This window comes from Emys orbicularis, chromosome 1 (assembly GCF_028017835.1).
Source record: "Emys orbicularis isolate rEmyOrb1 chromosome 1, rEmyOrb1.hap1, whole genome shotgun sequence".
Classification (NCBI taxonomy): Eukaryota; Metazoa; Chordata; order Testudines; family Emydidae; genus Emys; species Emys orbicularis.
In genome coordinates, this window is record NC_088683.1 from 178270265 (window position 1) to 178283372 (window position 13108).

General features: G+C 50.0%; 1 protein-coding gene across 2 annotated transcripts in view; it reads right to left on the bottom strand.

The window, feature by feature from the left end:
• The window catches only part of RIOX2 (ribosomal oxygenase 2), a 31148-nt gene that overhangs the window by 8965 nt on the left and 9075 nt on the right, over positions 1–13108 (bottom strand). For both annotated transcript variants that reach the window (XM_065416475.1, XM_065416467.1), the window contains exons 3-5: positions 12423–12542; positions 11048–11176; positions 1911–2014 (exon numbers count right to left, since the gene is read on the bottom strand). In XM_065416475.1, coding sequence (XP_065272547.1) covers positions 1911–2014; positions 11048–11176; positions 12423–12542 — 353 coding nt within the window. The remainder of the gene's footprint in view (positions 1–1910; positions 2015–11047; positions 11177–12422; positions 12543–13108) is intronic.

Below are 13108 nucleotides of genomic sequence, written 5' to 3' on the forward strand. Positions count from 1 at the left end.
TGCTGTCCATGCTGCCTGGGATTCTTGAGAGAATGTGAAGGAAGCTTCTAGTTACCAACAGCCTAACGAGCATGGATAAATATTAGGGCATGCTTTTCCTGTTAGAGAAACAGCACTCTTCTAGCCTCTTGCTCATTCTCAGAACACTCTAGGGAACATGCTCCTTGATGGTACTGCTTCACAAGTAATTCAGTGAACTGGCATTGCCTTACGCCATAGCTGATGGATTATGTTCACTCAACATCAGCCTCTCAGGCCTTCAGCAATTATGTGACGGGGATCTGATGCAATCCAGTGTAAATCCTCCTCTTTCAATACTATTTGACAGATGATATGATAGTTGTAAGGACTGACTTGAACAATTCCTCTTCTGATCATAAAAACGGATCACTGCAAGTGGCTCCATAAAGCAGTGAACTTACTCAGCAAAATCTGCACCATGACAAGACAGCAGGAGTTCTGCTAGGCCAAAGCAGCTCAGGAAGTGTGATTCTAATGCTGCCTCTCCATACTACAAGCAGCAAACGCACTGTAAAGTCACTTTGGATTTACCAAAACTGAATCCCACTGTAAATCAGTAAAGACTCACCTACTGTGTGGGAGAGACATGTCCTCTGCTCAAAGCCATTTCATCTTAACCTTTAGAACATGAACCAGGTGGAGAAAATCTGAAAGCTGGTCATTTTACAGGGTCACCAGTGAATCAAGTAGGAAGTGCTACTCCAGGGTTCAGCAGGTTTTCCAGCAGCTATGAAACGTGGTAGATTAGGTATGTGTTGCTTTGGAATATGGGCAGGATGAGACACCCCCTAATGCTAGAAATCCTTCCCACATCTGATTCCTCACCCAGACCGTTGACTCAGAGGCCAGCAGTGGAGAAACAGGTTAGGTGGGAGCAGCGATCCCCCAGTGGGAAAAGGCACCAGCAGGGGGAAGGTGTAGGAAACAATGTTGAGGTGGAAGTTGATCTCTGGGGAAAGGCTGAAAGGGGCAGATGAAAAGCATGAGGATATTTTTATAAAGGGATGGTTTGCAGCTAAGAAAAAGGAGGGAGGGATAGCTCAGTGGTTGGAGCATTGGCCTGCTAAACCCAGGGTTGTGAGTTCAATCCTTGAGGGGGCCATTTAGGGATCTGGGGCAAAAAATTGTCAGTGATGGTACTTGGTCCTGCTGTGAAGGCAGGGGACTGGAATTGATGACCTTTCAAGGTCCCTTCCAGTTCTATGAGATAGGTATATCTCCATATAATAATAAAGTTTGGGTGCCTGGTGGAGGAAGCATAGGAGAGAAAAACTAACAACTCATCCTTGATGTGCTTAATAGTCTCTGGGTTAAGAGATGTGCAATAACCTCTCCAGTTGGTGAGAGACTGTATAAAATGCAACACTGAATTTGTACTTGTCACCTTATCTTCCACCTAAAGTCCCCAGCTGGTAAGTAGTAAGTAAGTAATTAAAAATGATTCTGTTAAAAGCAGCCTACTTGCTATGTTTTTAATGCAGCAATTAACTAATGATTTGCTTTCCCAGACCTTTATTACTCCTACATGAATACTGGCTTAGATTTAATTACAGTGTTGCACTTCTATGGTATCAATCATCAGAAGATTTCATAGCACCTTACAAACAAACAAATTTCACAAAAGCCCTGCAAGGGAGGCAGGTAAAGTATTATCCCCATATTACTGATGGGGAAACTGAGGCACAAAGGCTAGGGTATTTGTCCATGGTCACACAGCAAGTTCAGTAGCTGAACAAGGAACAGAACCCAAGAGCCCCAACTACAAGGCCTTTGCTCTAGCCAACAGATAGCACCACTTCTCTGAAACACACACATTTTAGGTCACCGTTAGCATTTATTCAAACTGTGTCCAAGGAAGCCACGCTATGAAAATGGTAAAGAATAATTACTTGTTTTGGTAGGTGCTGATGGTCACGTGAGTAGAATACGATCCCCCCGGAGGAGTGTCAGCTTGGTGGATAGTTCCTCTTGGAAAGTATAACAAATCTCCTGGCTAAAAGAAAATAGAAGGAAAAAACAATTAAGTATTTGAGTCTCTTGGTAACTACCTTTCTGCAATGTTAGCAAAATAAAGAAATTACTCCTTAGATAGCAATGCTGACAGTTGAATATAAAATCATGCAATACAATAGACCCTCCTTTACATGCCACATAGCTGAGCTATGAAAGGGGACCTCTTAAGGCTGGAGAGCCTGAGAGCTGAACTAAATTCTTCCTTATTATTTGTGAAGTCAAAGCAAATTAAAATTTACTAATATGCTCATTAAACTAGGTACACACAAAATGAAGAAGTGACTGAGACTGGCCCATTGACAAAGTGAGCCAGTGGAAGAGCGACAAACAAGTGAAATGCTATCTGGATCCAACCTAACACCCTTGAAAGGGAAAAAAACTAGAGTTGCCTAGGAAAGCTAATAAAACCCAGCTATGCTAGGTACTAATGTATTTTTAAATACAGTTTAAGCAGTTCTAGTAACAGGTCTTAAACAAAATGACCACCCGTCCTTCCTCCCCCTGCCCCACCCCCCATCCTCCTGTCTTAACAATCCTTGTGAGAAAGGGCTCTTTAAAAGTGATGCAATTTAGCGGAATGGAGATAACAGAAAATAAAGATGAGGGAGCAGAGAACAGACAGACAAAGGATCACCACCATGAAGAAAAAATTTGCACCACTAAAAAAAAACTCATCACTGAAAAACATTTCAGGCCCAGCACAGCTCCGCAAGAATATGCCACCACCAAACCACACCCTTCAGTTCCCAAGATCAAGTGTTACATAAGCACTGCCAAGAATTTGGTTAACTTTAAAATCAATTTCAGAAATAATTAGATATGTGACTGCTACTGCAAATAAAGCTAAATTTACAGCTTCTCCCATTAAATTCTGAATACCTGGACAACGTGTTCCAAGAGAGAGTCATAAAATAACTATGGTAAAACACAAAATAAATTTTAATCTTAAATTTCATTTAATTACCAGGTTCAAACCACTCTTTAGGCAGATTAGTGGGCTTAAAAAAAAAAAAAGATTTTAAGTGAATACTCTTTAAATGGCTTCTTCAAGTAGGTGAATTAAAGGTCTCCTCCAATTACAGAATTTCACAGGATTTAGCAAGATCACTTATGTTTGTCCATTTATAAAGAGCTGTGGTTTGTCATAGGTAAACCACATGTGATTCACTTACCTTTTAACAAGCTTCCCTCTGCCGTTAATAAATTGTCTTGATTATCTATCACAACTAGAAAGGATCGACTTGTGGAGTTAACAAAGGACAGTTATCTGTTCCGTAACTGACGTTCTTCGAGATGTGTCGCTCCTGTCTATTCCACAATAGGTGTGCGTGCTTGCCACGTGCACCGGTGCCGGAAATTTTTCCCTTAGCAGCATCCATAGTGGGGGAGCACCGCTGCGACCCCTGGAGTGGTGCCGACATATCGCGCTATAAAGGGGGCTGCGTGCTCCCCCCACCCTCAGTTCCTTCTTGCCAGATAACTCCGACAGAGGGGAAGGAGGGTGGGATGTGGAATAGACAGGAGCAACACATCTCGAAGAACGCCAGTTACGGAACAGGTAACTGTCCTTTCTTCTTCGAGTGATTGCTCCTGTGTATTCCACAGTAGGTCACTCCAAGCTATACCTGACGGAGGTGGGTAGGAGTTCTAAATGATAAAGGTTAAGGGTTACCCGGGTGGAGCACCGCCCTATCAAACCCGGCGTCATCCCTTGCTTGGGAGACGATCGCATAGTGCAATGAAAAAGTGTGGACAGAGGACCATGTAGCAGCCCTACATATGTCCTGAATGGGGACATGAGCCACATAGGCCGCAGACAAAGCCTGGGCTCTCGTTGAGTGCGCCTTAACAATAGGAGGCGGTGGAACCCCAGCCAGGTCATAACACGTGCTTATGCATGAGGTGAGCCAGTGGGAAATCCGCTGGGTGGAAACCGGTTGCCCTCTCATGCGCTCAGCCGTAGCAATGAAAAGCTGAGGGAATGCCCGAAATGGCCTTGTTCGATCCACGTAAAAGGCCAGCGCCCTACGCACATCTAGCATGTGTAGGCGTCGTTCCTCATTGGAGGTATGGGGCTTAGGACACAGGACTGGCAGGAAAATGTCCTGGTCCATATGAAACGCCGAGACCACCTTCGGTAGGAAGGCCGGGTGTGGGCGAAGCTGCACCTTCCCCTTATGGAAGACAGCGTACGGGGGTTCCGAGGTGAGCGCCCTAAGCTCCGAAACCCTGCGGGCTGAGGTGATAGCCACCAAAAATGCCACTCTCTCAAATAAGTGGGACCAGGAACAAGTGGTCAAGGGCTCAAAGGGAGGTCCCGTGAGGCGTGACAGTACCAGGTTCAGGTCCCAAGGGGAACCGGGGGTCTAGCATAAGGGAACGCTCTGTCCAAACCCTTTAAAAACCTGGAAGTCATGTGGTGGGAGAACACTGACTGTCCCGCCACCGGAGGGTGGAAGGCCGAAATGGCCGCCAGGTGCACCCTGATCGAGGAGGGGACTAGCCCTTGGGTCCTAAGGGACAGGAGGTAGTCCAGGACCAGCTGGAGCAGAGCGGACGCGGGGGAGGAGCCTCTCTCCCAGGAGGAGAACCGATACCACTTGGCCAGGTAGGTCCTCCGTGTGGACGGCTTCCTGCTTTCAAGCAGGACACGTCTAACAGGCTCGGTACACCTCCCCTCCTCCGCATCTAGCCACGGAGCAGCCACGCCGTGAGGTGGAGCGGGCCCAGGTTGGGATGGAAGAGACGACCTCCCTCCTGGGAGAGGAGGTCCGGGCGGAGCAGCAGCCTGCGAGGGGGAGCCGCCAAAAGTTGCAGTAGGGTCCCGTACCAATGTTGACGGGCCCAATCCGGGCTATCAGGATAATTCTCGCCCCGTCTGACTTCACCTTCTGTAGGACCCTGCCTATGAGGGGGAAGGGCGGGAAAGCGTACATCAGGGGCCCCGACCAATCAAGCAGGAATACGTCCATCATGGCCCCATCGCCTTCTATCACCCTGGAGCAGAACCTGGGACACAGGCGGTTCTGGGCGATGGCGAATAGGTCCACCTGGGGAGTGCCCCACTGAAGGAAAATCCATTCTGCCACCTCCCTGTGCAGGGACCACTCGTGTTGTTGTGAGAACACCCTGCTCAGGCAATCTGCGAGCGTGTTGCTCTCGCCGGGTAGGTGGAACACTCGGAGGAGGATGTTGTGGGCTATACAGAACTCCCACAGGAGTTGGGCTTCCTGGCATAAGGCCCTGGAGCGCATGCCCCCTTGCCTGTTGATGTAATACATTGCAGTGGTGTTGTCCATGAGGACTCTGACCACCTTCCCTTGTAAGTGCTGGCGAAAGGCCAGGCATGCCAGGCGCACAGCCCTGAGTTCCCTGACATTTATATGCAGGGTCAGTTCCTCAGATGACCACATAACCTGGGTCCTGATGTCCCCCACGTGGGCTCCCCAGCCCAGGTCCGAGGCATCCGACACTAGATCTAGTGAGGGAGAGGAGTCTCGGAAGGGGATTCCCCAGAGCATGTTGATCGGGAGGGACCACCATTGGAGGTCCGCAACCACCGCGGGCGGCACCGTAACAACCTTGTCCAGGCCGTCCCTGGCCTGGGACTAGCGGGAGGCCAGCCAGAGTTGGAGGGGCCTCATCCGGAGCCTGGCATGTCACACCACTGTGGTGCATGCTGCCATGTGGCCGAGGATTTGAAGGCATATCCAAGCCGTGGTTACCGGAAAGGCCATGACCGAGGCGATGAGGCCTCTGAGTGCCTCAAACCTGTCCCTTGGGAGGGAGGCCATGGCCGCCTGGGAATCTAGCAGCGCTCCTATGAATTCTATGCGCTGGACCGGAACTAACGTGGATTTCTCCTCGTTTACCACTAGGCCTAGATTTGAGCAGGTGCGTAGCAGGAGGGTTATTTGCTGCTGCACCTGGGACCGGGACTTGCCCTTGAGCAGCCAATCGTCCAGGTAGGGAAAGTCCTGTAGCCCTCTCCTCCTGAGGTGGACCGCTACCACTGCCATACACTTCATAAAGACCCTGGGGGACCTTGAGAGGCCAAAGGGGAGGACAGTAAACTGGTAGTGGTCCTGGCCCACCAGGAAACGGAGGAAGCGCCTGTGACCTTCGAAAATGGATGTGGAAGTAGGCATCCTGAAGGTCCAGCGCTGCAAACCAATCCCCCGCGTCTAGGGAGGGAATAATAGAGCCTAGGGACACTATGCGGAATTTGCAGCGTACCAAGAACTGGTTGAGCTTCCGCAGGTCGAGGATGGGCCGAAGCCCGCCCTTCGCCTTCGGGATGAGGAAATACCTGGAATAGAACCCTTTGCCCCGGAATTCCCAAGGTACCCTCTCCACGGCTCCCAGGGAGAGGAAGTGCTGTACCTTCCTAACCCAGGAGGAGCGCATGTTCTGGGTCCTCCGCCGACTCCGTGGCCGGAGGGCAATTGGGAGGGGACGACACAAACTGCACCCCAGGGAGACAGTGTTGAGGACCCAGCGGTCCGTAGTAATATGGGACCATTGCAAATAGAAGGCAGGTAAATGATTTACAAACCTGAACTTTATTAACTGGGGGGGGGGGTTAACCTGGCAACAGGCCCGGTGACCCCCCGCAAGCATTCAAAAACGCCGCTTCCCTGGCCTCCTGGCCTTAGAGGGCCCCGGGCGAGGGGCCGAGCGGGATTGGCGTTGTGACCAGCGCTTCTGCTCCCGCTGCTTCTTAGGCGGGGGCTCATATCTACCCCGAGCCTGTGGAGCGGAGGTGTGAGGCCTGGGCTTGTCCTTGGCCGGCGGGACGTACAGGCCCAGCGTCTGCAGGGTAATAAGGGAGTCTTTCATCCCATGCAGACGCGTGTCTGTTTGATCTGCAAACAGGGCCCGACCATCGAACGGCAGGTCCTGCATGATCGACTGGGACTCAGCCGATAGTCCAGAGAGCGAAAGCCAGGACGCCCTTCTCATGGAGATCGCCGCGGCCATCGAACGAGCGGCCATGTCTGCCACATCGGAGGCCGCCTGGAGCGCAGCTTTAGCCGCCGCCGCCCCCTCATCCACAAGGGCCCGAAACTCCTTCCTGTCCTTCTCGAGGAGAGAGGGCTCAAACTTGGCAAGGGACCCCCACAGGTTAAAATCATATCTGCTCAAGAGTGCCTGGTGGTTGGCCACTCTGAGCTGAAAGCTCACAGACTAATAAACTTTTCTCCCAACGGAATCCAGCCTGCGAGCGTCTTTGTCCTTAGGGGTAGGAGCGGGTTGGCCGTGCCTCTCACGGTGGTTCACCGATTCCACCACCAGAGAGTTCGGTGTTGGGTGGGAGTATAAGTACTCGTGTCCCTTTGTGGGCACAAAGTACTTCCGTTCAGCCTTTTTGGAGATCGGACAGAGAGATGCCGGGGTTTGCCAGAGGCCAGTAGTAATGTTGGCCACCCCCTGATGGAGCGGGAGGGCCACACGTCCCGGCGTCGAGGAGGTCAGGACATTAAACAATGTGTCCGACGGCTCCTCCATTTCCTCGGCCTGGAGCTGGAGGTTTGATGCCACCCTCCTGAGTAGCTCCTGGTGGGCCTTGAAATCCTCCTGAGACACCGGAGGTGGTGGCGCCACGGAGTCGAGGAGGTCGGTGCCGCGGTGTCGTCTGCACCCGGCTGTACCGCACGCTCGACGTCCTGACCCGGGGCCCGAGTCAGTGCCGGAGGGTCGGTGCCCACTGCCTCATCGCGGTGCCGAGGCGGCGACATCGGCTGGGCCTGGGACGCTCCCGCCACGGAGCGGGGTCCCGGCGGTGCCGGTGCCTGGGGCCACGGTGCCCACTGGCACCACTGTCCCTGCCAGGGAACGGCCTGGCCTTGGGACGCGAGGTGGCCCGGGAGGGCCGGCTGGTCTTGCGGCACCGAACGGCTCGACGAGGGGCGGCTGCGTGCCGAAGCCGAAGTCCGGGACGAGCGGACTGTGCCGTGCGAACGGCTGGAGCGGTCCCGTACATGACGGCTCTGGGCCCTGGAGGTGGACAGGTAGGAGTCTGAGGTGCGGTTTCCGTAATGCCTCCGGCGCCCAAGACTACGACGCCTCGGTGCCTGGGATTCCCGTGACGAGCTCCGGGCGTAGCACCTTCCACGGCGGGTGCCGGAGCAGGAACGGCGGTGCCGACGACGACGAGACCTGTCCCTGCGGTCAAGGCTCGAAGAGGAGCAGCGCCATCTCTTAGTGCCTCCCCTACGGTCTCCCGGAGTGGAGGTGGAAAGCTCGCTCGCAGACGATCCTGCTCGCGGCGTGGAGGCGCGCCGGGGTCCGCGGCTCAGCCCTTCAACTCGGGACGGTATGTCGACCTCAGAGATGTCCGGAGAGGGTCGATGGGCACTGAGCGAAGGCTTCCCATAGGATCGGGGGCCCGACTGAAGCGGCGCTCCCGGTACCGGAAGCGTCATGATGTCGCACGCGGCCTGAGCTGCCTCCGGCGTCGAAGGCATTCTCACCTCTGGCGAGGCACGCGTGGACGGCACCGGACTACTCCGCTCCACCCGAGTCAGAGGTCTCGGTGCCGATGGGGATCGTGGGCTGCCCAACGCGGGTCTAGCCTAACCCCGATTTTTCTCCCGGCGCCGCTGAGTCTTCCCTTGCTTCTTAGAAGGGGAGCGGTGCCGGCTCATCGACGGGGCGTCGCTGCGCACCGACGATGCAGTACCGGGCGCGGAATCAGGACGGCGCGCCTGGGGCGCTTTGCTGCGCACCGAGGACGAGGTGCCCGGCACGGGGTCAGCTCGATGCGCCGGTGCCGGGGTCAACCCCGACTCCATTAGGAGAGCTCGGAGTCGGATCTCACGCTCCCTCTTCGTTCGGGGCTTGAAGGAGCAGCAAATTTTACACTTCTCACTAATGTGAGCCTCGCCCAGACAGCGAAGACACTGAGTATGTGGATCGCTTCTGGGCATAGGATTGCGACAAGAGTCGCACGACTTGAAGCCTGGGCCACAGGGCATGCCCCGAGCCCAGCACGAACAGAGAAAGAGTTCAACAAGTGAGAGAAGCTGGATACCACTAAGGCTAGAATTGCTGCAGCAAAGCTGGAGCACAAGTTCCGACTACCTTCACTGGCGGCAAGAAGGAACTGAGGGTGGGGGGAGCACGCAGCCCCCTTTAGAGCGCGATATGTCGGCGCCACTCCAGGGGTCGCAGCGGTGCTCCCCCACTACGGATGCTGCTAAGGGAAAAACTTCCGGCACCGGTGCACGTGGCGAGCACGCACACCTACTGTGGAATACACAGGAGCAATCACTCGAAGAAGAACTTATGTTCCAGCTCACCTAGAGAGGAACACCTCCTACAAGGAGTGCATCTAAGGCCTGGGCTACAATAGTGGGGGGGGTTCGAACTAAGATACGCAACTTCAGCTACGCTATTCATGTAGCTGAAGTCCAAGTATCTTAGTTCGACTTACCTAACCATCCTCACAGCGGCGAGTCGACTGCCGCGGCTCCCCCGTCGACTCCGCTTACTCCTCCTGCCGAGGTGGAGTACGAGCGTCGATTAGTGGATCGATTTATCGCGTCCAGATGAGACGCGATAAATCAATCACCGATACATTGAACACTACCTGCCAATCCGGCAGGTAGTATAGACGTACCCTAACTCTCCGGAAGGGGTTAGCCCCGTTAGCAGCTCCCCGCAGGAGAGTTACAACAGAAGAGATTGTAATCGAATGCTAACATTGGTTTATTACTTCTTTACAGAATGATTCGTTATTAATAACTTTGAACTATCTTGCTTTTCTAAATCCTGGGTTTCCTGAGGCATGGTAAGAAACCTTATGTGACAAATTGCAGGGGTCATATCCATGACCTTACATTACGAGGAACAATAGCTAATCATTTGTCCTACCTGATCTACCTTTCTCTAGACTATCATTTTGATGATTAGGGAATAAAGTTACTAGGTGCTCAACAATACACAAAAGGGGAACAGAGAAGTCAGTTTACAGAGTCACTCGTCAGAGCTGACCTACACTTTAAGGGCCAAATTCTGCTTGCCTTATTCACTTGATAGACCCACTGACTTCAACAGACTACTCATATGAGTAAGGCAAAGCAGGATTTCGGCCCAAGTCTTTAAGGGAAAACTGGTTCATACATAAGTGCATTATCAACATTAAGTTGCTATAAATTAAGGACTGCGAAATAATTAGGACCACCATGGGTTCTCAACGTAGGGGGTCACAACCCTCAGGGGGGGTTGCAAACACATGCCAAAGGGTTATGGCCACAGCTGCCTTTCCCTTCTTGCTAAAGGGAGGCGGGATCCCAACTAGATAGCTGGGGAAGGGCTCCCCAGTAGGAAAAGGTGGATAATTTAACTGAATTAGCTACTGGTTAACTCCCATGGAGCTGAGCTCTGTGTTGGATACAGGTAGCAAACCAGGCCTTACAGTTCCCTGATGAAGACAACCAAGTTCCACAGATACAGGCTGCAACTGAAAATTTAAACCTAAACTGGCACCAAAATGTCACCAGATATCCACTATTGTTCCTGGAAACAATGACTAGGGCCTCTGGCATGGTGTAACCTCTCACTGGTCTCCACACTGGACTGTCTGTAAAGGACAGGTAGGAATGCAAAGGAAGAATCTTGTTTAGTAAGGGTTTTAATCTTTAGGCGAGAATGACAGAGGTCTGTGTATGCTTGTTAGAGACATTTCACAAAGCAACAGAAACCACGACAACAGACCATCCAGAAAGAAAAAGAACATAGGAAATGAAAGGCACCAAACATCCAACCAGGACACTGGGTATGCAAATATGGAGTGTTGTTTAATGCATTCATAGGACCAAATACTGATTCTCCAATTTGCCTATAGGATACCTGACTGCCCTATACGCCAGACGGTTTCCAGTGCTCTGAATGTCATTTTTATAAACACATTCAGGGCATTCTTCTTAAACAATGTATCAAAAAATAAAGTTATTACACTATATATTTCACAGCTAAAGCCAAGAAAGCCATGTGCAGCAAATACCAGTACCTTTAGTATGAATTCATGTATTGGATTCCCAATCCGATCCTCTGATTCAACATTATACTCTCGAGCTAAATGCACAGTAGGTTTGTAGAGACGCCAGTGTTTCTCTCCTTCCAGTTGAAGAATAAACACCTGCAAAGGGCCACAAAACAAAATGTATCAAAAAGCTATGCTGCACCTCAAACCTCCAGCTGCTCAAGTTTTGAACTCTGAAAATACCCAGGGGACCAAGTGAGAGAGAGAGAGAGGTAGCAAAGACCAAAAAAAAGTCAAAGTGATGGCCTTACTGGTGACACCCAGAGCTCTATAAAGTTCAAAAATTGTTCTCTGCCAGTCACATAAGAACACAGGGCATGTGAAATACCTAGTTGCGGAACAGTTCCAAATGGGACACTGAATTCTATCAGAAGCCTTTGCAGAGAGCTGACAGGTACACTCTGCACATGCTAGGTAGCTGAAGAGTATGTTTGTGTGTAGCTAAAATTCCTTTAACAAACAAAACTGCTAGAGGCATTTATCTGAAGTGAAATTAAAAATAAAATAAAAACAACCTCTAATTCATGATGAGACATTTATGCTTTTTATTTGTAATATTTCTAAAACCAACTAGAAAATATTTGCTTTATTTTTAAAACATGACAGCAAAAAGAAGAGAGAGTCGGGCAGCATAAGTTCCCAACTTCAGGTTTTGGTATTTTAATAAGTTTTATAAAATGTAATAAATGTTTTTGTTATTTTTAAAAGTAAAATAAAGACACGTCTAGATTTAAGTCTTCCCTGGCAGCATTTACAAACTAGTCATCGTAGTGCTGTGCTACTAAACAAGTACCAGAGTGTGACCAGTCTATTTCTATTGTGCAAGCTGAAGGAATTGCAAAGAAAAGAAGATTTCCAAGTTTTTACACTTTTAATAATTGGAGGGTCTGACCCCCAAAAATGCTAGGCACCTACAACTCCCCCTGAAGTCAGCAGGCTCTCTCAGGATCAAGCCCTTGATGTGTTATTGGTAACAAAGGTAGGTTTGGAAGTTTTAATTGATTTTTCTGACCTGACATTGTCACTTTTAAAAATCACCACCACCACTGCCGCTGTAACACTTCTACACTGAAAGATAAAGGCTGCTGGGAAGCTAGTCGGCATCAACTGAAAATCCCACACAACAGTTCTGGAAAGCACATTTAACAGGATATTACCATCAAATTACTCAATACCTTTTCTTTAAAATGAAAGAATCCTTATAGGTTACTTTGACCAAATCTATACCTAGAGAGGGCATAAACCTGTCTCTATTAAATGGATCAATTTAATGACTTCCATAAAGTGAACATACTTGAAAAAGCTGCTTGTAACTTTACAGATTGCAAGCTTGTTCTCTCACCTCAACATCATCGTAGTGAGGAGGCAGACCCTGGGACCCTGGAGGAGTAATGTAAACATTGGAGCCAACCAAAGAGCCAAAGTAGCATTCCAGCTTCTCCTGGATCCTCCACAACTCATCCTTTAAAGAAAGCAAGTGAAAATATCACAAATAAACGTCATTGCTAAAAGCAAATGTGGCGTTTGTTTTTTTAAATTAATGTTTGATGCATTGCTCTAACTATGGTATCAGTCCACACAGATTTCAGACACAGAGGCACTTAAGTGATAGGAGAAATTGTAAAGGCAGTTTGCCAAACAACACAAGTTTGGGGTCCTACTAGAGAGGGATGCCAGTTGCCTCACTAGAACATGTCCATGCTGAATGCTGTGGGGAACAGCAGACAAAATCAGCTGTGAAGGTAACTAGCAAGCCAGCTGCCAATCCGGGGGTGATATGCTGCCCTGACTACTATGGAGAATAGGTAGAAGGTGTAGAAATAACCTTCCCTTCTTTATTATTTCTACATTTCTACAGAGTCTAAAAACAATGGGGTTAAGGGGAGGGAAAAAGAAGCCAGAGTCAATCTGTGAATAATATCTTAATGAAATCAATATACATAGTGTCTCTATTGTACAGCGTAGGATCATACAGAGAGCGTAAAAGGTCCCAGCCCTGTTACTAAAGATACCAAATACAACACAATC